Source organism: Pteropus medius, unplaced genomic scaffold (assembly GCF_902729225.1).
Source record: "Pteropus medius unplaced genomic scaffold, Ma_sr-lr_union100, whole genome shotgun sequence".
NCBI lineage: Eukaryota > Metazoa > Chordata > Mammalia > Chiroptera > Pteropodidae > Pteropus > Pteropus medius.
Genome location: NW_024344378.1, coordinates 28,780,648 through 28,807,229, shown reverse-complemented (window position 1 = coordinate 28,807,229; position 26,582 = coordinate 28,780,648). Strand labels below are relative to the sequence as shown.

The 26,582-nt window shown below is 33.2% G+C and overlaps 1 protein-coding gene across 1 annotated transcript in view; it reads left to right on the top strand.

Moving 5' to 3' along the window:
* Nucleotides 1-26,582, top strand: part of LIPK (lipase family member K) — a 50,555-nt gene that overhangs the window by 4,287 nt on the left and 19,686 nt on the right. Inside the window, exons 2-3 of the mRNA XM_039871783.1 lie at nt 22,752-22,867; nt 24,855-24,969. Of these exons, the coding sequence (XP_039727717.1) occupies nt 22,763-22,867; nt 24,855-24,969 (220 nt within the window). The 5' untranslated portion in view covers nt 22,752-22,762. The remainder of the gene's footprint in view (nt 1-22,751; nt 22,868-24,854; nt 24,970-26,582) is intronic.

Here is a 26,582-nt window from a genome sequence, read left to right as displayed (position 1 = left end):
GGAGTAGGAACGGCACAAGGCACTATGCTAAATAGTGTGATCGGGAAAAGCCCCTTTGAGAAGTGACAACTAAGCAGAGAGCTAACTAAAGAGAGAGAGATCCAATTTATTTGGTCCAGTAGCTCTAAACTGTCAAAGATGTAAATAATCTTGCAAACTAGCAAGGTAGCCTACCGTAATTTCGTGGATTCTGGCAGAAGACAGGAAACTCCTGGGTCAGAGACAAAGGAATCTATTACTCATAGCACAGTAGACCTCATGACCTTCACATTCCCCTAGTTTCCCAAGTCCCATGGGGATGATGTGAAAGTAGACCCAGGTGGAAGTTGCACCTATAGAGTCTATGTCACAGAGAGGAGCCCCAAACTTAGGAAACTCCCAACCTTATACAGGGAGCTACTAGTAAACCTGTGAAATCTCTGCCCCAGAGAAAAACATTTTCTTTGTTATACTGCTCAGGAACAAACTAGCCCTCTAGCCTGGAAAGAAATATAACCTCTGCCTGCTATTCAAACATCCTCAAAAAGATAGTCTGGAACAAAAACTGATCTAAGAAGTGCAGAAATACCTTGAAGAATGGTATCTCAAGGTCAACTTTCAGCATACATCAGAATCACCTAGAAAGCTTTTCAAACACAAATTGCTAAGGCTAAACCCCAGTGTTCCTGATTCAGTAGGACTAAGATAAGTCTAAAAATTTGCATTTCTAACAATTTCCAAGGTGATATTGATGGTGCTGACCAGTAATCTCTACTCTGATAATCACTGTCTTAAGTCTATTCAACAGACCATGTTGTGTTATGCTGTTGATTTGCTTTCATTTGGCTATGCTTTATAATCAGAAACTCACAATTCTAAATTACTTATACCTATTGTGATCTTTTATTCATGAAATCCGGTAAATAATATATCTCTTATGAAAGACAATTCTCATATATTAAAATGTTGTTCAGCTTAGTGACTTTTATACTTCTATTCCATACAAACCTTAGCTATTACCAGCTTGTTTATCTAGATATGAAACAAAAGAGACAATCGAAATAATAGAGAAAAAAATTCTGCTTATGATGTTATATTAATAATCTTAATGGTAACCTCATGCCTAATGTTGATATTAATGATATTGCAGTCTATAGCCACAAAATGCACTAATTAAAGCACAAATGTTGGCATCATTTAAAGAGGTTGATAATTTTCCATCTACTATAACGTACTTTTGGTTACTTCAGCTATAAAAAGATTTTGAAGAAGAAATTGAATTTTAAATGACCTAATAGTATTAGATATTTCAGATTACACACAGGTCCAGAAATCTATGCCATTAATATGGAAACATGCTTTGTGGTTATATTGGATGTGCTGCAAATCTACCAGTGTTTTGTTTTTACAGCTCCAAAATTTAACTTCTATAAAATTAATTCCATAAGTGGCCAAACAGGTACATTCAGTTTAGTCTTATGAGAAAAACTCTTACTATCATTTAAAATAATCTTCTGATAGTCACAATCTATTTTAGAATAAGAAATTTTATGGCAAATATGCAGTTACCCAAATTTGCCACTAGAGGGTAGACTTGGAGATTTGCTTAGGTTTTCCCTTTTAATCCGGAGTATTTACATACTCTATTTTATGATTAATGGTACGTGTGTTCATTTTATTTAGCATGTTAAGCCCCTGTGTTAAAAATTGTGTAGAATTTATCTAAAAAAAAAAAAGGAATTAAATTTTAGATAAGTCCACAAATGAAAGGTAGAGAGAACTGGCACGCTGCTAAATATTTTGTATTTTGACATCACAATTTCCATAAATATACTACAAAATTGGTAATAGCGTACCAATTCTACAAAGTAAGAATGCCAAGGATAAGCTTTGTGTGCAAAATTTCATGGCAAATATTAGAACCAGGAATTAAATTCAATTCTGCCTGACTCCAAAATCCAAGTTTGTCCAATATTCCACACCAGCAAATCAAGTCTTAATATGAATAAATCTTTCACATGATCCCATGCTAATTAACACATTGTTACCTTTGGTAGCATTCTTACCTCTTTGTTTTTTACAGTAGGTATGTGTGATGTGTTTTTATCACTCTTCTACATTTGTAAACTGTAAATTCAGGGAACCCATGTTGCTTCTCATATCTTCTCTATTGAACGACACAGGCAGACACATAGGAACTCTTATTTAATTATTGAAACATTATTATGTGCCTCTATTATTAATGTATTTACTAATTTTTATTCAAAAACAATTTTAAATTATTTTTCTCCATGTGGCTAATCTATCTTTCTTTAATATGCCAGATTCTCTTATAATCACATGTAAATAACAAACATATTTAGGATTAGTTTAATCATTAAAAAAAACATATTCTTAAACTTAATACAAAACTTACAATTCCCTTAGTTTGGTTTACTTCATCATCTTATTAGTTATGTTTTTAGACTTTCATTTATGATGTTTTCAAACAACAAAAAAAAATTGTGAAAATAGTATTGCCCCAAAATATCTATCCTAAATAATATAATATATGGCCAGTAGCGTTTCATCTACAGCCCACTACAACCAACACAGATTGTTTTAAAGCAAAATTCTAGGTATCATATAATTTTATCTAGAAATATTATTATATAACTTTAAAACATAAGAAAATTTTAAAACATAACCACAATATCAATATCATGCCTAAAAATCAAACAAATTAAAAATCCCTTAATATTATCAAATATTCAGGCAATGTTCACATTTCAATTATTGTCACATAAACAATATTTGTCTAAATCAGGACATAAACACTCCCATACATTATATTTGGTTTATAGGTATTTTAAGAATTTATGTATACTAGGTATTCCTTCCTGTTTTATTTCTTCTTTGCCATATATTTATTGATGATAATTCCCAATCCCAATAGTGTAATTCATCCTTGAGAATACTATATATTGATTATTTTTCCAAATGCAATTTGTTTTCTCTAAAGCCATAAGATATACCCAGTTAAGGTCCCCATTTTAGCGTTTAAAGTTTATCTTTTTTTCCCAATATGGCCACATTAAACTCAATCTATGCAAATACTACATTCCTAATAAAATTCCATTTCCCAGTCCTTTTTGCCCCATCATCTCCCATATAACATCAATCCTGTAAGGCCCCATCCTCAATGTCACATTACTACTGAAATATCTAAGCTTTAGGTTTTAGACTCCGTATTTCCTGATCTAATCCGACATAAGGAGCCTCTTACAATTTCTAGCTTATGATTTTAACCAACAGAGAGCTTAATTCCTAAATCAGAATCAAGTTTATTTCTGTTTCTCTTGAAAAAGCTTTTTACATTGCGATACGACAAATCAGCCATATTAATAATATATTACACATTATTAATAACGATAACATCTTATATATTTAAGGTGTTACCATTCCCTGAATTTACATCCTCATATTAAAATATCAAGGTATGCCTTCAAGAATAATTAGTATGTGATGGAAAGGGTTTTTTTCCTGGACTGTTTGGTTACTCTTTTGTCTATGTCAAGATTGGATTTCTTTTACCTCCAAATGAACTACCTATACTCATTAACAGTTAACAGCTCTTTCTGGGATCTCCATTATACCCTATGAATAAACAGCATGGTGGACTCAGAAAGGCAAATTTGTCCAGAGGAGCTCTGATAGTCAAGGACACAAAAAGGTGGTTGCTTGAAAACATATTTGTCTGCCACTTATTCTATAAGACACTAGCATAAAGTCATTCTTATGTGTTCCCAAGTTATTAAGGTAAACATCCTCATTGAAAAGTATCTCTAGGACTCTAGTTGCAAATGATCCACAATATAGTTCTTCCTGTATTTGAAAGCCGAACTCAATACCTAGCAAATCAGGGAATTCATTTAGGCTGATTACTGGGCAATTGATTTAAATAACTGCCCTTACAAACTGAAGTGGTTGAATTGTTAAAAAATAAACCCAAGTAGCACAGCCAAACATGTGAACTCCTAATAAAAGAATCTTGACCATTAAAATGGTTTAAAATACCTATTGAAAGATTTTTTTCCCTCACTCTTTATTTCTTATCTCTTTTATTGTTATTTTTTGCATGCAGAATAGTAGAACAGAAACTTAGAGTTGGATCTGAATCCAGATTTTGACTCATGATTAATGATGTCAGTTTTGGATAGATTTCCTATTATCTCAGTATTTAAGAATGTTTTATGATTATTTCTTGCTAAATAGATTTTTTTTTGCTCTAAGATTCATAAGCTAACCCAGTTTATTTTCCCATTTTAACATTTTACCTTTTCTCTCTACTTAACTGTATGGTATTACACCATGTTCTGCTATTTTATAACTGTTTTTTGGCCTATCTGTTCTGTTTTGTAAATCTGTGGTCAATTCTTATACTATACCATAATTTTTAATTTTTAATAGCCTTAAAATCAATTTTAAAATATAGTTTGGGTAAGTCTTATCTTGTTACTCTGATTTGAATATCATTAAATAGTCTTAGTCTCGCTCTTTTATTCTTTTTTAAATATTTTTTATTTTTCATTATAGTTGACATAAAATATTATGTTAGTTTCAGGTGTAAACAGTGATCAGACATTTATATAACTTACATAGTGATCACCCTGATAAATCTAGTACCTATCTGACACCACACGTAGTTATTACAATATTATCGACTATATTCCCTATGCTACACTTTACATCCCCATGACCACTTTGTAACTTCCAATTTGTACTTCTCAATACCTTCACATTTTTAACCCATTCCCCAACCTCCCTCCCATCTGGCAACCCTCAAAATATTCTCTGTATCTTTGAGTTTGTTTCTGTTTTGCATGTTCATTTATTTTGTTTTTTAGATTTTACATATATGGGAAATCATATGGTATTTGTCTTTCTCTGTCTGACTTATTTCACTTAGCATAATGCCTTCTAGGTCTATCGATGCTGTTGCAGATGGCAAAATTATTATTTTTTTATGGCTGAGTAATAGTCCATAGTATATATGTACCACTTCTTCTTTATCCATTCATCTATTGATGGACCAAGTGCAATAGAAACAATACTCCAAAGTGAAAGGTCTTGGCTCCCATGCACTACTTACAATAAAGGTAGGAAAAAATGTTTTACCTCTTAGATTCCCATACATTGCTGATTTGTACACTGGCTCCCAGAAATAGAGGGCAGGGAGCTATGGAAGAAGAAGACCATTCCAGATTAGTAGGTGGCAAGTTTACTAAGAGAATTTACAGATGAGGCCTTGTCTTGATAGCCACAAGACAAGCAGATCTCTGTACCTGCCTGCCAGAATTGGGCAGAACGTACATTCCAAGGACATTCCAGGTGGGCAGAATGTACATTCCAAGGACAGGGAAAGAAGTGAGGAGACTCTCATTGCCCAGATCCAGCTCAAAATTCAACCAGCAGATATGTCCTCTCAATGACCTCCCCCAATGTACATATCAAGAATCTAAAAAAGGTCAGGAATTGGGGATTTCAGGGGAGGATTTCTGTAGAAACTATTACTATGCTGTGAATCCCACCTCTTCCTCTCCCTACACATTCACTTTCCTCCAGGGAGCAGAGATGCAAGTGCCTGCCCCTCTGTTCAGGCCTAAGAAAAGAACTTCAACAGGACAGCTTGGAGAGTGTAACATTTATGTATACCCTGCATTTTGGGAAATAGTAGCCTGGGGTCTGACACCTGGAAAGCTAAAGATATAGAGATGCTCTGAAGGCTGCTTTTTAAGCTAGGAAGAAGTGGGCCAAGGAGAGACAGTCACTGTATGCTTGTCTTTGATCTTGACCAAGAGGACTGCCTAGAAGACTGAAAACCTTTAGCAGAAAGAAGCTAGAGTTATTACCACATAAGTGAGCATCTGGAATAGAGATCCATGTGCCTTGTCCACAGTGCTATGAATGGAACTCTCCAAAGAATCTCACCAGAAGAGCAGTTTTAACATTTTAATAATTTTAATTCTTCGAAACATGAACATGGGATACTTTTTCATTTATTTGTCTTTTTTGATTTCTTTCATCATTGACTTACAGTTTTTAGAGTAGAGATATTTCACCTCCTTGGTTAAATTTATTTGTAAGTATTTTATTGTTTTTGATGCTATTATAAATTGGATGAATTTCTTTACTTTTTTCAGATAATTTATCATTAGTGTATAACAATACTACTGATTCTTATATATTAATTTTTGTCTGGCAACTTTACTGAATTCATCAATTAGATCTAACAGTTTTTTTGGTTGAGTCTTTAGGATTTTCTATATATAAAGTCATGTCATTTGCAGATAAAGACAATTATATTTCTTCTTTTCCAATTCTGATATCTTTTATTTTTGTTTCTTGTCTGATTGGTCTGGTTAAGAATTCTAGTACTGTATTGAATAGGAAGGTGAGAATGGGCACCTTTGTCTTATTCCCGATGTTAGAAGAAGAGATATCAATTATTCCCCATTGAATATAATGTTAGATGTGGGCTTGTTATATATGGCCTTTATTAAATTGGGATATGTCTCTTCTTTATTTAATTTGTCAAGTGTTTTTACAAATGAATGTCAAATTTTGTCAAATGTTTTTTGGGAGTCTATTGAGATGATCTTACAATTTTTTTGTTTCATTCTATGACTGTGGTATCTCACATTGATTGATTTGCATATATTGAACCATCCTTGCATTGCAGAGATAAATCTGACTTTTAATGTGCTGCTGAATTCATTTTGCTAGTATTTTGTTGAGAATTTTATTCATCTGTATTCATCAGAGATCAGTACTGGCCTATAGTTTTCTAGTAGTGTCCTTTTCTGGCTTTGATATTCAGGTAATGCTGTCCTCCTTTAAAAATATTAATTCCCAAGTTGTTTATAAAGGCAGGCACCGTGGACAACCAGTCTATAGAGGAAATATTTTGAGTAGTGGAAGAATTTTTTGCCCCTTTACATTTTATAGAATGGATGTACTTTTACCCTACCTGTACATATAGCTTATTGGAAAATAAATAAACACAGATAAATGTTGACTTAGAAAGCTCATTTGGACTGAAATATAAACTGTGTTTCTATATTTCAAAACATATGTACTGTGTATACAGATGGCCTTTTGGACTATGAGACCTATAGCAAAATATCAAATATCTACATAATTTGATAATTCAGGCATTTGATGCTCTATGAATCAAATGTCTTGATGAAGGGCTAAATGTCATGTTATTTATCCTCCATCAGCTAGTTCTTTGAATATGTTATAATTCTCTAAATTTCAGTTTTCTGACTTGTAAAATGGACATTATATCTTCCAAGCAGAGTTTGAGTTACCAGTCTCAAGACTCTTTTTATAGTAGATGTGGCCTCTTAAAGCCTCTACAAAGTTTAAAGAAGAGATCTTTGGGGCTTGCAGAATCTTATTGATTTCACTTCCTGATATAGCAAAGCATGTGAGTGTTTTAACCCAGAGGTAAATTTGAATCATAAAACAAATTCCTAAAAAGATTTTGTGGTTCGTACATTGTAGTAAACTATATTTAATTGATTTTTAAATGCATTTTTTTACATTTTCATATCTCTGTACTCAGAATCTTTTTTACAATTGATATCTTACAAATATGATTGACATTAGTTTTCCTTCTTAGGAGTACACAATATAATGAAGGGGACATTTTACAAATGAGGACACCTTAGATTCAACTGTAAGATCTTTTGTCTTTTTAAATTTAATACCCCCTCCCTTGGAAAATCAGATGCCTTAATGAATTACTACAGTCATTAGCAGAAGGAGTAAATTTTGATGTTTGTCTGATAATGAGCCTTGTTTCCCTCTGACGCTAATCTCCAGTATACTCTAGCCATTCAAAATACTAGGCATTATACACAGAGACACATATAAAAGGTTTGTAGTACACAGATTGGAAAATTACGTTCCCTAAAACGGAGATCTTAAACTTTATAGCTAACATAGGTCCCTATCAACAGGCCCATAAGAATGTAAACATCAGGGGGATAGTACACTAAAGCAATAAACCAAAAACAGTACAAGTCATTATGAAAATATCAAGGCACTTAACCTCCTGGATGAAATTATGCCAAATTCCTTATTCAGACTTATAGGCACAGATTTTATTGACTTAATTTTTTTAGAGCAGTTTTAGATTCACATCAAAATTGAAAGGAAGATACAGAAATCTCCCATATATCTCCTGTTTCCCATGTGCATAGCCTCCCCCATATCAACATCCCCACCAGAGTGATACATTTGTTACAATGGATGAACCTACATTGACACATCATAATCACCCAAAGTCCATAGTTTATATTAGGGTTCACATTCTATAGTTTTGGATAAATGTATAATGGCATGTATCCCTCACTATAGTATCATACAGAGTATTTTCATTGCCCTGTAACTCTTCCAAAGGCATAGATTTTAAAATGTGTTCAGACTGGGGACCCAGTCTTTAAGAACCCCCTAACGCCTAGAACACAAGCTGCTGAGTAAATACATTGGTCATCAGTATCATTGTTAGCATCAGCCTACAGCATGAGTCAAACAGAAATTATTCTGTTCTTTCCAGTGTTCTTCCCCTACTACCCTGGAGATCTTAGAAATCCTGATTAAAGAAGAGGAAGTATTCCTGAAAAAGCACCTACCTCTCCAGCATAATAAGGCAGGGGGAAGAAATAAAAGATCAAGATGGGCCCTACTTCCTCTGAGGGCCCCAAAGCCATTACTAAGATAGGGAAAGGGAAAGCACCTTTGACCTTTTACTTTGTAACCTACGGGTTGGGAAATATGTTTAAAGAAGACCCTAAAGGCACAAATATGAATGTAAAAGTAAATATGAAAAGTAAATATGAAATGGATTTCTGTTCAATTAGTTAAATCGTAGATGAAATGAATAGAAAAATGACAAATTGGCAGACATAATTACAACATAACTATCACACTAAATAGGTAGAGAAATGAGTACTCTGAGAACTGTTGATGGGAGTATACAATCTATTCTAGAACAATCTGGCAACATACAGTAAAGCTGATCAACTATATGAGCTATGACCATCACTGGAAATATGTCTCAAAGAAATTCTCACATAATTCCATAATGAAAAGTGTAAATATTGATGCTTGTAATGGTAAGAAATTTGAAGAAATGGAATCATCTGTCCCTGACAGACAGGATACTTAAAAAGTGGATGTGGAATTCTATGGGACAATAAGAAAAAACAAAACACATGTACATACTAGAACATTCTGTGTTCTCACAAATGGGGCTGACTTGATAGATGTGTGATATATGCAATGGCATAGGGCCCTGTGCTTTGAAGGGCGTCACACTTTGTTTAATACTCTGCTATTGTCATCTTGAAATTCTTAATAATTTTTTGAACAGAGGTCCAATATTTTCATTTTGCACTGGCCTCCACATATTATGTAGCCAGTCTTGTTCATGAGCATAGCGTAGAGTAAGACAAGTAAGAAATAGAATGAGATTTATCATAAAATATTATGTGAAATGCTTATATAGTATATACTTTACAATAATATCTTGCAATAATATTTTAGAATAAAACCGAGGTTTAATGTGTGGTGTGGGTATCATAGATGGAGGTTAAAGCCCTTAGATAGATGAATAATTTACTATAAAAGTCTCCAAACTACAAAGATTTGAATTGAAGGATGGGGGTAGGGTAAAAAATGCATTGCAAAAAGCTTTTGGTAAAATGATATTAACCATGCAATACTTGAAAACTCCACCTTTCCATTTCTTTTGCCCAAAAAATCTGATTTTCTAGTATAGATTACATTCCAGTTGTTTATATATTGCCAACACAAGAACTATTTTTCCAGTTGGTTTTATTTTTCTTTAGAGGCTCAAAATGGCATGTAGTAGAATGTAGTACTTTGTTAGTAGAATTGCCTGTTAAAACGGGGATATAAAACTTTTCTAATAAAGCAAATAAATCTGTATGAAATTTTAATTAAACTGGTGAAACTATCATAATGTTAAAAAGGAAACCACAGGCCTAAACTGGCACCATTTGTGCTAAAGCCCATAATATCTAACCTAAATTTAATATCTGATCTAATTGCAGTTTCGACCTTCATCAAAAATGTGATCTTAATCAAACAGTTTGGAATTTTCTGGTTAAGTATCAGTAGAGTAATCTGTCACATGGGCTCTCTTCACTCACGTACCCTCAAAAAAAAAAGAGACAACCTGCATGATAAAACCCTTGACAGTCTTTTCTCCCCTAAAAAGATGTCATAAAAATAATCTTTTCTTTTATTAATTGCTCCATTGCTTTACCCTTCTTCCTGTAAAAGCCATTATTGTGTACAACTCCTTGGACCACGCTTCTAACTAAACCGAATGCTGTCCAATTCATAAATCATCTAATAAAGCCAATTAGATCTTCAAATCTACTCAGTTGTGTCTCGACAATCGTAACAGAAGCAAAACCAATTCCAACTGCGATTTGAATCAAAATGTAATTATGAACTGACATAATCCTAAGAAATGTGAAGATATTTAAAATCAGCCTCTTGCCACTAAGTCCTGGCTGCCTAACTAAAATGCAAGTTCTGATAGAAGTGTATTTGCAACCATGTATTTCCTATGCTGAGTGAATGCAGACGTGCCTAAATCAATGACGAAAATTCAGGAATATTCTTTTTCCTCTTCAGATGACCTTGAGGCATGTAAAATTTTAGTTTTGGGATCATATTAGAAGTTTGGTTGGTTTAATTTAATCAAATTAGATCTACACCCTTGTAATTATGAAAATCAATTATAGAACTTATGCAGACCTAAAATGTTCTTATCTAACACCAAACCTCCATCCAGTGAGACACAGGAACTGCTTGCCTGGTAGGAAAGAGATTGGTTAGAGAGAGAAAAAAAGCCTGTTTTTCACCTTTAGCTAGATAGATATTGAATGAGACACTGTCTTTCTAGGCTTCAGTCGAAAGAACCGGGTACATTTTCTGTTTCCTGCCTTCTAATATCTAATTTACATAACAAGGTAGAGGAAATTTAGGAAAGCCAAAGCATTAATTGGGAATGAATATCCTGCAGGGGTCCCCAATCCTTGGACCATGGACCAGGACCAGTCGGTGGCCTGTTAGGAACTGGGCCGCACAGGAGGTGGTGAGTGGCAGGCAAGCGAGGGAAGCTGCATCTGTATTTGCAGCCGCTCTTCGGCTCTAGCATCACCAACTCAGCTCCACCTCAGATCATCAGGCATTAGATTCTGTTAGGAGCACCAGTCTCTGGTGCCAAAAAGGTTGGGGACTGCTGCGTAGGTGTTGGGGTTAGACAATGAAGGGTGATTAGGCATTTTATAGAGATGCTTATATTACTGGGTCATTGCATCCATCATTGAGTGAAAATTACTTTCTGAATCGAGAGTCTGTATTCTTCTGAGAAACTTCCAATTCATCTAACCCTGAGGCACAGAACTCAGGAACTGGCTTGGCAGGAGCCAGGATTTTAATCCATTGCAACTCCTTTTTCGTCACTAGCAAAGAACTCACCTAACAAGGTTGCCTGGGCAGCATCTTGTGTTTGAAGCCATTATTAATGTGATTCGGTTGAGAAATCTCTGGTTGCAACATTTTTGGGGCTACCGAGAACAGAGCATACCTCACTGACAGCTGCCTCTGAAAAGAGCTGGAGTCACCTGAAGCTCCCAGGACTTAAAGACAGATACCCAAGAGACTTCAGGTAATGACTATTGATCTATTTACAGAGCCTGAGTCATGGTATTTCAGTGGGACATGGGAAAATTTTAGAAGTACAAAACTTTACATGTTGGTGAAGAGTGTTGTGTTTTGATTCTATTAAGTTAACATAAGATAACAAGAGTATAATGTGACCACTGCAGATAGAGAGGATATATTGTGGTGTTTCTAGGCATGTTATAATGAGTGTTTCTTTTCAGAAGGCTGTAGCATTTAGAAAGCAGACATTGCTGTATTTGAATCTCAATGAGAGGTGGTATCACAAGTTTACACCTGGGAAATGTTAGTGACAGATACTTTTAAAAATTTAAGAGAACTTTCTTTGGGGTTGTGCATCTAGGAGTTTGGGAAATAATATTTGGAAAATGTTTTAAAAACTTTAGCATTTACAGAAAGCATGTATTTTCTTTATTATGAGCAGGATCATCTGCAGGGAAATGTGGGACCAAATATAATTGGTAGGAGTCACTGTACTAAGTGACATTTCTGCTTATGGAAATTATGAACATCTTTTTAATAGTTTGTGAGGGATACACCATTCTCCTTTTCTGCTGCTTTATAATGATAGTCTTACAGGGTGAGGAGTGAAAAAGTTGTTCATATTATGTGGACATTATTTAAGAGTAACATGTTCCACTAACTCAGAATTACAGACCTGCCTTCCATGCTGGGGAGATAAGAATGACCCACCCCAATGCACTACTATCATCCTCAAAAATTGAGAGTTGAAATGATTGTCCTTTAATTCTATATATCAAAACCAAATGGTTGTACTGTTTTTACAATGTACTTATCCTTTATTTTCTATTCCCAGAAATAAGAAAGTTGTTACAGTACTTTATGTTTGAAAAAAGAAATCAGTTTAAATATACGATCACTTTAGCATACTTAATACTTAAGACTAGAAATATGATAGTGTGGCACTAAATTTGACGATAGGAATAGGCCTCTCCATCCTAGTTGAAGATCTTATCAAAACTGCCCAGTCCTTCTTCCTTTGACACAAGGTATTAAATCCTCAAATCTGAAATTCATAGGCCAGGATATCCTATTGTGTAATGATTTCCTTCCATTCATTTGTTAATGGTCTTCTCACTCTTGCTGATTCATTACTCTTTCACTCTAATGGTGGAGGAATTCAGAAAGCAGAGGACCAATTTAGATTCAGATTATGATTAACTTTGCTAACAGTTGTATAATCTGGTGAGTCATTGTTCTTTGGTAAAAGACAAGAATATTAGAGCTTTGCGAAGGAGAAAGCTGAGATAAGGACAAGGTGGAATCAAAATCGATTTTAGATGGAACACTGGCAGATTAAAAGGGAAAATGTAGCAGATACCAAAATGTGTTAATTGCAGACAAAGGTCTTCTGGCAAACCCAGCCATCAGTATCACTGATAAAAATCCTGTAATAAACAAAAGTTGCAGGGAATTGCAGAAATAAATAGTTATTATGGGTGGAAATACTAAAACTTGTGGACTTTGCCTCATAAGAAGACTCCTAGGGTCTTTGCTCAGAGGTCCTAGAGTTTAAATTTACACATAATTATTTCTTAATGTCTTAAATGTATTTTTATTTTAAGAGTAATTTAAACTAATAAAGTCATAAGGAAAATCTTTAACCAATAAGTAAATTAGTAGAAGAAGGGAAATTTTCTGTTCCCAGAATTCAAATATAACCATTATTATTTTGGAGTAATCCTTCCAGTCTTTTTGAAGGTCATAGTTTTTTGGTTTATTATTTGAGATATTTTAAAAATAAAATTGTAATTATATTCATAAGTTGCTTAAAAATTGTTTTGGTTTCTTTAGCCCCACACAAATCTTGCAAAACTCTATAAATACTTAGAAATATTTATGCTGAAATATAAAATTTTCTATTACAATTTTAAATAGTTGCAAGGGATGCACATTAAGTCACGTTGTAAACATTAACAGTTTAAAATAAAATTATTATGACTTTAAAAAACTATATTCAGTGGAAAAGAAATTTGATACCTAGAATCATCCATTAGAAAAAAACCTTCTATTTAATAGATTGAAATTTTAAATCTTGTTTTCCCTTGAATTCATATTCCTATTCCACTTCTTTCTACAGGTGTTTTATATATTTTCATTAATATCTATCCTAACGTAATATATTAGTATGCCTAAAAGCGCTTTTGTTGGTCAATTTTATTGATCCTTCTTTGCAACTAAAACGTGAATATACATCAATGTTTTAATTATTTTTATTTCTTGTAATACGTTTGCAATCTTTTAATTTTTTAATGATCTTTCATTGTAATTTTTATTAGTATACAAGTGTATACTAATTATAGAATACATAAAGAATCATAAATATATTAAAAGTTTAATGAATAGTTATTAAGAATTAAAATCAAATTGTATTAGCAATGAGTTTCTTAAGAAATGAAACTTTTTCTTTTAATTCATATACCCAGTTATGATTATTATTTATTGACAGATGAGAGAAACTTCAGCATCAATTCATAATTCAGCAGATGTGATTGCTGAAAAAAACATGTTTACATAATGTCATTCAATTCTTCGAATTCTCTCTGAAGCTGTCATATCACATAGAAATGCACCCACAAAATATTATTTTTAATGATTTACTTCCTAAAAACTCAAGTAAATAAACCAGAGCAAGTAGAACCAGCGCAGATTAATCAGCTTTAGATACCAAGGTTGCAACAAGTGCTTTTCGTTATTGAGAAGAGGAAAACAAACTTTGGCTCAAATGACTCACAGTGTTGAGCCTGGAATAATAAAAACACATTGTTTGGAATAATCAGAATATGGCTGCTACAAAGAATATTTACTGTATTTACAGTAAATACTCTCGTTAACCATTTATGGGTATTTAGTCCATTAACATAAGGCACATGTTAGGTCCACATTATGGATTTGCTAAATAAATGTGAGAATGGTAAGTAGGTAGATGAAACTTACTTCCTTTGTTACCAAACATTTATCGTTATTGTCATTGCTGGTTTTAACTCTTTTTAGCTAAAAATATTATTAAAATGTATTTTATATTTATTACCTATTAAAAAGTGGCAAAAAATATGATTTTAAATGAGTTCAGGGCCATAATTACACTTAACCTCAGAGAGAATAGTCCTATTTAAAAGTCCTTTAAAATCAAAATGGTGATGTAATTCTTCTTGCTACAGAGGGGAAGAGGAAGGAAGAGGGAAAAGGAAGGAAGAGATTGAGAGAGAAAAAATCTTTAAGATGACATACTACAATCATCAGCAATTTTTTTTCTCCTGAGTAAAAAAGTTTATCCATTTTTTATCAGAGGGCTAGGAATGAGGAAGCTGAAAAGATGGCTGACTTATGTTGAATACGATTTTCAACCTGTAACTTTTTATATTAAATTATTGAAAATTCCATGAAATATAGTAACGCCGATAGTCAGTAAAATAAATGAAATTATATAAGGAATGCTCCACCACTTCTATTAAATATCACCTGGGGATACTGGTTAAAAATGTAGCCCTCGAGTCTTATTCTTTACCTTAGAATCCTAGAGAGTTAAAGATTCTAGTATTTTTAATAATAATTCCAGGGATTCAGAGGTTTGAGAAAGGGAATAAATGGAAATAACACAATAAGGCTATTGAGCCACTGTGGTTGCTTCTTTTTTTTTATTTTCAATAACTTTATTGAGGTTATAACTTCCATATTATCATGTAATTACCCATTATAAGTATACAAGAGTTTTGACAAATAAATAAACCCATGTAACAATTATAAGATCAATCTTGATATTAAACATTTCATTACCTTGAAAGTTCCTTCAAGTTTCTTTGCACCCAACCCCATCCCTAGCCTCAGCTCACCCTTGATTCAATTTCTATTACTATATATTATTGATTTTTCCTAATATTTCATATAAATATAATCATACTATGTACTCCTTTGTATCTGACTTATTTCTTTTGCTCAGAATAATGTTATTGAGGTTATCCATGTAGTATGTGTATTAGTAGTTTGTTCCCTTTTTATTGTTGAGTAGTATGTCATTGGATGGATATACCATTATCTGTTTATCCCTTTCATTATTGACAGACATTTGAGTTATGAATATAAGTGCTATGAATATTTGTTTACAAATCTTTTTATAGACTTATGTTTTCATTTCTCTTGGTAAAAACCTAAGATTGGAAAATATGAGTCATGTGATCATTGTATATTGTATATTTAACTCTATAAGACTCTATATGATGATACCTAATTGTTTTATCTACTGTTTACCATTTACACTTCCACCAGCAATGAGAGTTCTAGTTGTTCAACTTCCTTACCCACCTGTTATAGTGGGCGTGAAGAGCTATCTCACCATAGTTTTAATTTGCATTTCCCTATGACTAAAGATATGGAGTACCTTTTCATGTACTTATTAGTCATTTAGTCTTCTTTTGTAAAGTGTTTGTTCACAGCTTTCATCTATTTTATTACTGGCCATTTGACTTCTTATTGAACTATAAGAGATCTTTATATATTCTGGATAAAATTTCTTTGTCAGATACTTGTTTTACAAATATTTTCTCTAGGTCTATGGCTTTACTTTTAAATTTTTTAATGATGTCTTTTCAGCAGTACAAATTTTTACTTTTGATTAAGTTCAATTTATCATTTTTTTATTTTATGTTTTTTGTGTCCTAAGATATCTTTGCCTATTGCACAAAGATTTTCTGTGTTTTCTTCTAAATTTGTACAGTTTTAGTTTTTATATTGAGACCAACAGTTTACTTTTAACTTTTGTGAATAGTGTGAATTAGGGGTTGAGATTTAATTTTTTTCCCCCATGATTCTAGCACTATTTTTGAAGATACGATTCTTTTCCATCGAATTACCTTGGAAGCTTTCCCAAAATCAATTGACCATTGATATATGTGTCTGTGAACTAATTGTTTTATTTCACTGAACTATATATTTATCTTCATGGCACTACCACACAGTCAGTCTTAATAACCATAGCTTTATAGTAAGTCTTGAAATCAGGTAGTATGAGTCCTCCAGCTTTGTTCCTTTTGAAAATACATTTTGGCTATTTAGGTCATTTTAAATGAGATTAGTTGGGAAGAGTTTCTTCCTTTTCTATTTCTGAGATTTTGTTCTTCTTAATTTTAATAATTTCTTCCTTAAATGTTAAATATGATATTCACCAATGAAACCACTGTGGACTGGAATTTTTGTTTGCGTGTGTAGAAATTTATAATATAGTTGTTCTTTTTCCTCCCACTCACTCTCTCTTCCTACGTCTTTTCTCATCCTCTGAGATCATTAGAAAAAGATGAAACAAAAAGTATTCTATCAATGATGACAGAGAAGATATGATTACATTTCTCTTACTAATATTGTACTTGAACTTCATATATACATACATACATACATACATACATACATACATACATACACACATACATATATTTTTCATCCCAATCATCACATCTCCCTGTGGCTGTGAGAATATTGTACAACTTATTTACATTGTAATGTGCATGTTTCTACTGGCTTTGTCTTGCATATCTTTTATTTGGTTGTCAAGCAACCTACATATGCAGGATAGTTTCATATCTCTAGGCCATCTCTCATTTTCAGTTTTGTCACTGGTAAGAATTTATACTCAAATCTGTTAAGACAAAATTGCTCATCTGTTCTAAACTACAATGTGCCTAAACTTTCTAATGTCTTTTAATACTTTGAAAAAATTTCATTATAGAATAATTTTATGAGGGAGCAAGACTCAGTGAAAATAACATGGAGTAAAATAGCTCTTGTTCAAATCCTAAAATGACATTTTCTACCTGTGGAAACATGATAATTATAATGATTAGGCATAGAGATGCTCAATCCTTGGTATAAGGATAGATTAAATAAGTAAGATACTTTATATAGTAAAAAAAAATGAGAATTCTTGGGAGAAGTTAACAGCAAACAAATTCTCAACTACTTTTATGTGTTTCTATTTGAGTAGAGATGTTGGTATAAAATAACTTGTCATTTATTCACAATTCAGTTCAAGAATTATACCATAGCTAGCATGAACAAGACTAGAGACATAAGAGATATGAAAGTTGTAAATATAGGCAGAGTGTAAAATGTAGGTCTTGTCTTTAAGAAGCTTAAAGATTAGTTTGACAGTCCAGCCATACACATCTAAAACAATCACCAAATAATAGAAAGTATGCTATAACAATAGCTACCATTTATTGAGTGCCAAGTATTGTTAAATGTTTTATAGTCATTATTTATCATCTTATTTGCCATTATTTATCATCTCAAGCTAACCATACAAGGTGTTGTTATCCTCACGATACAGGTAAGCAAACTGTTTCAGAGATGTTAAATTGACTAGCAAAAGTCACTCAACTAATAATATTAACAGTGATAGCCAGCACTTAAGGAGTACCTACAGTGTGTATCTTCAGTGAGGACACAGTTATGGATTTTAGAGCACAGTAGATGTGGCCGATGGCCAGTTCTGCCCCCTGTAGTTGGCGAGCTCAGAGGTACATTCTCATGACTGTCACATCCTCTAAACTCTAAAGGACAGAGCCAGACTTTTAACTCAAACTTTGTGCAAAGCACTCAGGGATTCATCATTAGCTTTACCATTGAGCAGACTGAGATTCATCAGAGAGCCGTACATACTGGCCTTTATGTGTTTTCAGAACAAGAGCTTGCTTAGAAGTACCTGTGGAGTCTTTGCGCCTACATAGTCTGGCTAATTCTCATCTCCATTTTCACAACATAATTAAGAATTGGGGTGTGGATTCTTCGAGAATACTATCCAAGCATCAACATAAGCCCTGGTTAAATAAACATCTGCCTGATAAGCCTGACAATAACTATAATGGCACAATGAGAAAAGTGGAATGAAGTTCTCTAATATTTCTTTTGTCGAAAAATTGCTATCTTTGATTTATTTCATCATCAGTGTATCTGTTAGTGGAAAATGCTTTACTTATAAGAGTTGCCTATATACGCCACATGCATTTGATGTAAAATATTAAAACCCATATGAAACAGAAAATGCAGCAATATTCTTTTAAAGTCTCATATTTTCCTCTAGCTACAGTTACTAGGGGGAAAGACAAAATAACCATTAAAGAAGGAATGAATTTTAAGCCGTGAAAGAGAGTCTTACAAGTGGTCTCACATTATCTTTTTTTACAATCAAATTCAGTTAAGTCTGTAGCAGCTCTCACCACAATCATGGAGGGCACCTACCTGCAGAAAACTTCAAAGATGATGTTCTAATTTTTGGCTACTTGGCATTATTTTAGCCTTCTCTACATCATACAGATTTTTTTGTTGTTATTTATTTTTTTGTATAGTGAATAGAAGGAAATAGATATTAAAGCAGCATTTCCCAAGTGTGTTCCTTAGAAAATTGGGGTCATAGTATGTTTATGTTATTCAAACAAAATTCTAAGAACAAATAAGACTGGGGAAGAGTACATAAAACAAAGTTAAACAGTCTTGAGTACAGGACTATATTGAGCCTTAATTATGACATTGTAAGCAATTCTGTACATAGCATTTGTATATACATATGTGTATTTATATGTACATATAAATAGTCTATGACTCTGCATATGAGTCATATATATATATATATATATATATATATATATATATATATATATATATATATATATACCATTTATATATACACATTCTAACATAGTTTCCCATGAGTGCTTTTTACAAATAGCATCTTATGGGAGTCATGTTTTATAAGAAAGCAGTGTGAAATGCTGATTTAGAGTGATAAATCAATATACTCTATATAGATTTAGTGTGAGTATTTGAGGCTAAAGTTCTCATCTTAAAAACTGAAAGAGAGTCCTTGGAATTTATGTCTGCTTTCTTCTTAGTGTAATATCCTTATATGCAAATTAGTACAAACCAGCAGGATGTCAATGTGGGACACATTCATCCAGGAGCTATCATTAAAACAGGTCAAAGAAATCAGAGGATGATGGAGTATCATTAAGAAGAGATACCTGAATCAGGCAGACTTACCCAACAATTACAGCTAATAATGTAAAGCTCAAATAGGACAGAGCAGGTTAACACACCCCTGGAAAGCACCAGTAAACACAGCCCTGATGAAAAGTGCCTGAAGAAAGGCTGTTTGGTTAGGACCTGTCACTCTTGACAAAATGGAACACAGAGACTTTTCTTGCCTGGGTGTGTCACCCTTCCATACCTAGGTCCAATACATAAAAGCAACTGAATGGGCTCTATGTCATGGCTACAACACATAACCTGTCATAACTAGTACATTCTAGTGTTATCCGTTGGGACTAGACTCCAGCTCTTCCTAAAAGCAGCACATGTTGCTAGCCACCTAGACCTCCTCCTTTGTACCATTACAAGCCCCACAGGCTCTCCAGCTTGTCCATTTCAGAAGAGAGCTGGATCTGCTCTAATGCAGCGGCTCTATGTTCCCTTGCCAGTGACTGTAATTCAGAGGACTGAAATATCAATCACTCAGCAGAATTTGGAGCATCTAAATTGTAAATGTCTTAAAAGGAAAGACTAACTTTTAAAACTTGTCCTACTTACTACTTTCCCATAAGATAGAGTCCTGAATCGAGGACATAACCAACTCTCAAAGCTTACTGTCAGAGAAGACCAATGAAGTAGGGTGAAACAAAACCAGCCAAGAAACATTTGATACAAAATAATGAGCCAATTGGAGATAGTCTTTCGATTAAATGATGTACTCATTCATTCTTTTACCTATCTGTTTATTTGACAAACATTTATAGGAATCTCCATGCTAGGTCTCAAAAAGACAGAAATGATAATGAAACAGTTTCTTTTTCTTAAAGAATCAAGTCAATGTAGCGATTTTTCACACATTGGAATGCATATAAATCACTCAAAATAATGGTTTAAAGTACAGACCCCTGGCCACGCCCCATGGGTTCTTATTTGGTTTGGCTGGAGTGAATTCTAAGAGTCTTCACTGATTTTCATGGTGATTACAATGCCTGAGATTTATGGGCCATAGGTAATACAAATCAGGCACAAAGCAGCCAGAGGGCCCTACTGAGTCTGTTCTGAATGGACTGTGTGAGAAAGACCACAATGCTTAGGAATATTTTCTTTAGAATCAGGCAACCTGAGTTCAGACTCTGGCTCCATCATTACCTGTTTGACCTCAGTCAAATGACTTGACCTCTTTAAGACCCAGTTTCATCTGAAATAATATGGGGATAATATTTCTTATCCCTTGGGGTTGTTTTGAAAAAAAAATAGGAAAATGTATGTCTGGGTCATTACCTGACACATTATATGTGCTCAATGCGTAGCTGTAATAGTAATAATAATTGTTGCTGTTGGTGGTATTATCACTATCAGAGTGATTCACCAGAATTAAGCTACATTAATCAATATTAGTTTATTATTATATTAATATATTAATAAATATATTAATCTAAAATTACATATTTGCTACAAAATTCATATATTATTAATCATATTAATTATAGTATAGATTAATTATATTAATACATATAGTCTACAGACATTATGACTTAGACAAAGACAAAAGGGAAATTCATAGAATTTTCTATAACAGAGCAGTAAAGGCATACATTTCCTACAGGATGAGATTTGCCATCTCTTGTAAGTTAATTTGATATAAAAATCCTATTCACAATGTAGAGCAATTTGACTAAGAGGGAGAAAAAAAGAAGGAAGTGACGTTGAAAACAGAGAAGAGAGAGGAGTGACCACTCTGCTTTATATAGCCCCATAATATATAGCCCCACTATATATATAGTGTGGCTGGCATGGGCAAATACATAATCCTGTGGTAAGGGCATGAGCTTTAGAGCTAAATTTACTTGGATATAAAATTTTGTCTTTATCTCTTCCTAGAAGAAAATAGAATGGATTAGCAGAGAGAGTACTTTCTATAATTTGAAGATCTTCGTCTTGTAAAGTAGTAGCAAATGAGGTCTCCTGCAAAATGTTCCCCTGTTATTTTTGCAGTTATTTGTCTGTTTTTAAACTTAGTTTCAAAGCCAAATGTGGAATATACATAATTTTTTTAACCCCCATAGTTTTGACAGTTTTCATTATTTCTATTTGAAAAATAACTTTTTATGATAAAGTATACTGGATATAGAAAATTTAGAAAGTATGGAAAGTTCTTCAAAATGAAAAAATGATCACCTAAATAGTCACCCTTTAGATATAATTATAGTTAAAATTTGGCCCTTAGTCTTTTTTTCTCTTTATAACTTATATCTTTGAGCTCAAAATATATGTAGCATTTACATTGTTTTTTATTCCCTAACATTATATAATTGGAATTTCACATATCACATATAAACATAATACTTGGTGTCTAAAGAATTCCGTTCTTCCTCACCCATAATTTTTTTTACCAATCTTTTATTTTGGCAAATTTCATTATACAAAGATATAAGAAATAATTTTATGCATTATTCATATATATAAAATTTCATATACATAAAATTAGAATACTTGAGTAAAGGTTATGAATATTTTAAAGTCTGTAATATATGTTAATAAATTTCTTTCTCTAAAGGCTGTGCCAATGTTTACTTCTACTATCAGAAGAAAAATACTAATTTATTTGATAATTAGAGTTAGCAAGTCTGCTTTGATAAATATATCAGCCATTATATTTCTTTTTCTGCAAATTATACATTCCCTTCTTTTGTCCAGTTATCTATTGGACACTCAATTAATGTTGGTTTCTTCCTTTCTTCTTTCCTTTCTGACTTTCTTCGGTCATTCTTTGGTTTCTTACTGAAAAGTCACCATTTCAGATTTTTCATGGGATGAGTCTTAAATAATTAAGTATATTACTTGTTAAAGCACAAACTAGAAGCATGTTTCTACTCCTTCCCATAGTAGTGGTACAGAAAGAGTACACCAAATTTCGCTTTTAGAATTCTCTTTGATGACAAATATATTAATATTTTCTTTCCCAGGCAGACCCCAAATGTGGCAGCTTTTAGCAGCAGCATGCTGGATGCTTCTTCTTGGACCTCTATATGGTTATCACAGGAAAGGAAGCACCACAAATCCTGAAGCTGTTATGAATATTGTAAGTCATACATTAAGGGAAAAAAAATAAGAAAAAGAATTATTAATTTACTTTTAGATGTAATTGGTGTGCCTGTATAGTTTTCAACAATTCTAAATTGACCAAATCTATGGCTCCTTCCCTGTACCTTGGCATAGCTTACAAATCTAAGAGTTGAAAGACCTGACCCAAATAGAGGAAGTAATATTTCCTCTCCTAGTAGTTGGAGCTACCATCTGATGGTGGCTTCCTGAAGAGAAGGTTTATGAGTTCATGCTGATGATCTATATAGAGTATCCTTGAGTTCTTCCTGGGGCTTTTTCTAGAGCAGTTTCTGTGATTTGTGAGCTATATCAATACATGCTTTTAGTTTAGTAATCCAGAATTGGTTCTAGTTGCTTATAACCAAAAGGATCTTAATGTGCAGAAATTCATACCAGAAGTGGATTGGAATAGAATCAAATGGAAAACAGTAGAATGGGATAGTGCTAGGCAAAAATCGGATACTCCATATTCCTGTATATATTGTATACCATTGATGTCCTCATCCACATCATTTGTATTAGGACTTTAAGAATGGAACTGTAAACGTTTTTTAAATTAGCATCTCTTGTTTCTCTCTCCAAATTATCCAGGAGATACCCCTAACCTACCATACTGCTAAACTCAACAGCTATGAATATATGTCTTTAAATCTAAATTTTCCTCTTCCTCCCATAGTCTCACACATTTTCTTCTCCCTTAAGTGCTTTTTTGGCCCTTAATTATTCTACAATAATAATAAGAATAATAAACATTATAGAGCACTTACTCTATACCAGGCACTGTTCTAGATTCTTTATGTATAATCCTCACAATAAATCTGTGAAGAGACACTATTATTATCTTTATTTTATAGTTGAGGGAAATGAGACACAGAATAAGTAACTTTCCCAAAGTTAATAGCTAATAAGAAGAAGAGCTGGAATTCAGTGTCATACTGTTTGTCTCTAGAGTCTTGGCTCATAACCACTGCTTTAAATAGCCCATAATGTATATAGACCTCTTCTCGCCTGGCATGGGCAAATGCATAATATTGTGGTAAAGGCATATGCTTTGGAACTAAATTTACTTAGTTCCAAAATTGGCTTTAAGTTTTTCTTAATCTCTTCCTAGTTGTACAATGTCAGACACATTATTAATCTTCCTGAAACTCAGTTTTTCCACTGTAAAATGAGTATAATTCTATCTGAAAGACCATTTGTAAAGATTAATAAAACAGAAGATATAAATCATCTTCTGTGCAGAGGATGAATAGTGGTTCTCTTCCTTGTATATCTGTGGTTCGGATATCTTCTGTTTACCTTTCTAGATCTACTATATATTCTTTTACATCTTTATCTCTGTCCAAGAGGCTGACCTGTAAGAATTAGGTCAACAAGCATCCTTGACCTTTGGTTTTCATTTCAGTTCAGCCAATGGAAATCTTAAGCAGAGGATCAGAAGCAGGGAAGACAATCAAACTATTTATTATTGCCCTGGCTCCCTTTATGAGGTCACCTTAGGCAGGCTTTTTCTCTCTGTTAAAAGTCACAGCTCCTCTCAATGTGGCCCTCTCTACTTGACTTTCTTGTTCTGGTTATGGTAACTATTTCCTGTCATCTCCCATCAGGTAGAAAGTTGCTAATAGCTCACTTGTTACTAGCTGCAGGGTACTGCACAATTACCTGTAATTTCCCTCATTAGATAGCCATATAATTTTTTGTCAAAACATTTTGAGAGTGAACTAGGGTGCATTGATAATACCAGGCCAAGCAAACCAGGATGTATAGTCACCCAGTTTTGTCTCATTATGCCTTTGTATGCATCCTCCTTTTGAAACTCTCCTCAAGTTATCTTGTTTTCCTGCTACATTCTGTCCCAGTAGATTGATGAACAGTAGGTTGTAACTTAAAGTACTATATTGAAATGCATGTATAGAAATCAAGAGTACATCATGAAGGTATATATTTTTCTTTCCTCTTTTCAGAGCCAGATCATTTCCTACTGGGGTTATCCTTATGAAGAGTATGATGTTGTGACGAAAGATGATTATGTCCTTGGAATTTACAGGATTCCTCATGGAAGAGGATGTCCAAGAAAAGGTAGAATTTATTTCATTGTGAAATGTTAATGCTTAAACTGGAGATTCCTGGATGTGCTGATAGCAACAAGGAAGCTTTTGTTCTGAAATAGAGCCTAGTGTCTTCCATTAGAGGAAGAAAATCATCACCTCTACCGATACTACTCTGTTTCATTTATTTTATAATCCTTTGGAATTATTAAATATACTGTTTGTTTAGTCAATCTCTTCTCCTTTAGTTTGTCCTTCCGACAAACACAAACAATAGAAAATTTAGTCTTATTTTGGAGATACCACTTTGCAGGCTCAAAAACCAGAAATGTATAAGTTATTTTTGATACTTTCTTCTCCTTCACCTCTTATACACAACCAGTCACTGAGATCTATTAATTTTGCCTTCTTTCTAATCTGAAAAATTCACTCAACTTCAGTATCCAGGCTTGTATATCATCATCATCATCATCATCATCATCATCATCATCATCATCATCTTTTGTTTCAGCTACTACAAGAGCTTTCTAATTTGTATTACCTCAGTTGTAATTAGTTCTCTACCCAAGTCAGTGGAATTTTATTTTTTTAAGTAAATCTGAGCCTATTAGTTCTATATTTAAACTTAATTAAAGAGCCATTTCTAACTTCTTATGATACAGTCAATATCTGCAGAGAAAAAGGATCCACTTGGCAAGAACTCTTTACTTCTCTGATCTCTTAGCTTCTTTTATTCTTTGGAGTGTTGTATAACAAACTTCTCAGGATCAGAAGGGTTAATTATTTAAAGAGAAAACCTAGACTTTTAAAAAGATAGGGTGAATGATTGGTGTTGACTTAATAGAACCTTTCATTCCCCCAAATAACTCCATTACCTTTGTTAAAGACTCACGAAAATTTTGTTTCCACAAACTTTTATCATTTCTGTCAGGTAGCTGCCAGAATGCATGAAATGAAAAGCTGATTCAACAATGAGAAGCTGCCCGAAGGCTCAAGTCACAGAGGGGCTATGGCCTGTGGCTGCTATTTGGTAGTACTTAACTTTAGCAGATTAGTAATACTTCTTTCTGCTCTATGAAAAGATGGATAAATGGACATAGCTTTAGTTCCTTGCTTCCAGATGGCTGAGGCTTTCTGAGACTCCATTCTAGCCTACCCAGTCTTAGGAAGCTGGTATAGCAACAAAAGTGACCTGAGGGAGAGTCCTGAGATACCAACACAGCATCACAAACCATAAAAGACAAAAAAAAAACCAAAAAACAGAAAAAACTGGTCACTTCTCTTTCTTCTCTGTGTTTTCAACACCATTTCCCTACTTCCTTCTTTTCCTTTTCTGTTTCTTACTCAAATTTTTCTAATTTTACATTATGAATAGGAATTTTATATTAAATTAACAATTATACATTGCATAATATTTCACTTAAAACCTTGCATTTTGCCTTCTGAAAATGCAAATTAAGTTAAACAGTCTATGTAAAATCTAGCATAGTACCTAGCATTCAACAAATGACATTTTTATGTTTTTTTTATTATTTTGAGAAAAACTTAGTTTCATTATCAAATACTTCTTGAGAAATAAAATGTTATTAATACAGTAGTAATAGGGCCAATATTTATTGTGCTAGACAGTCTTTTATGTATTGT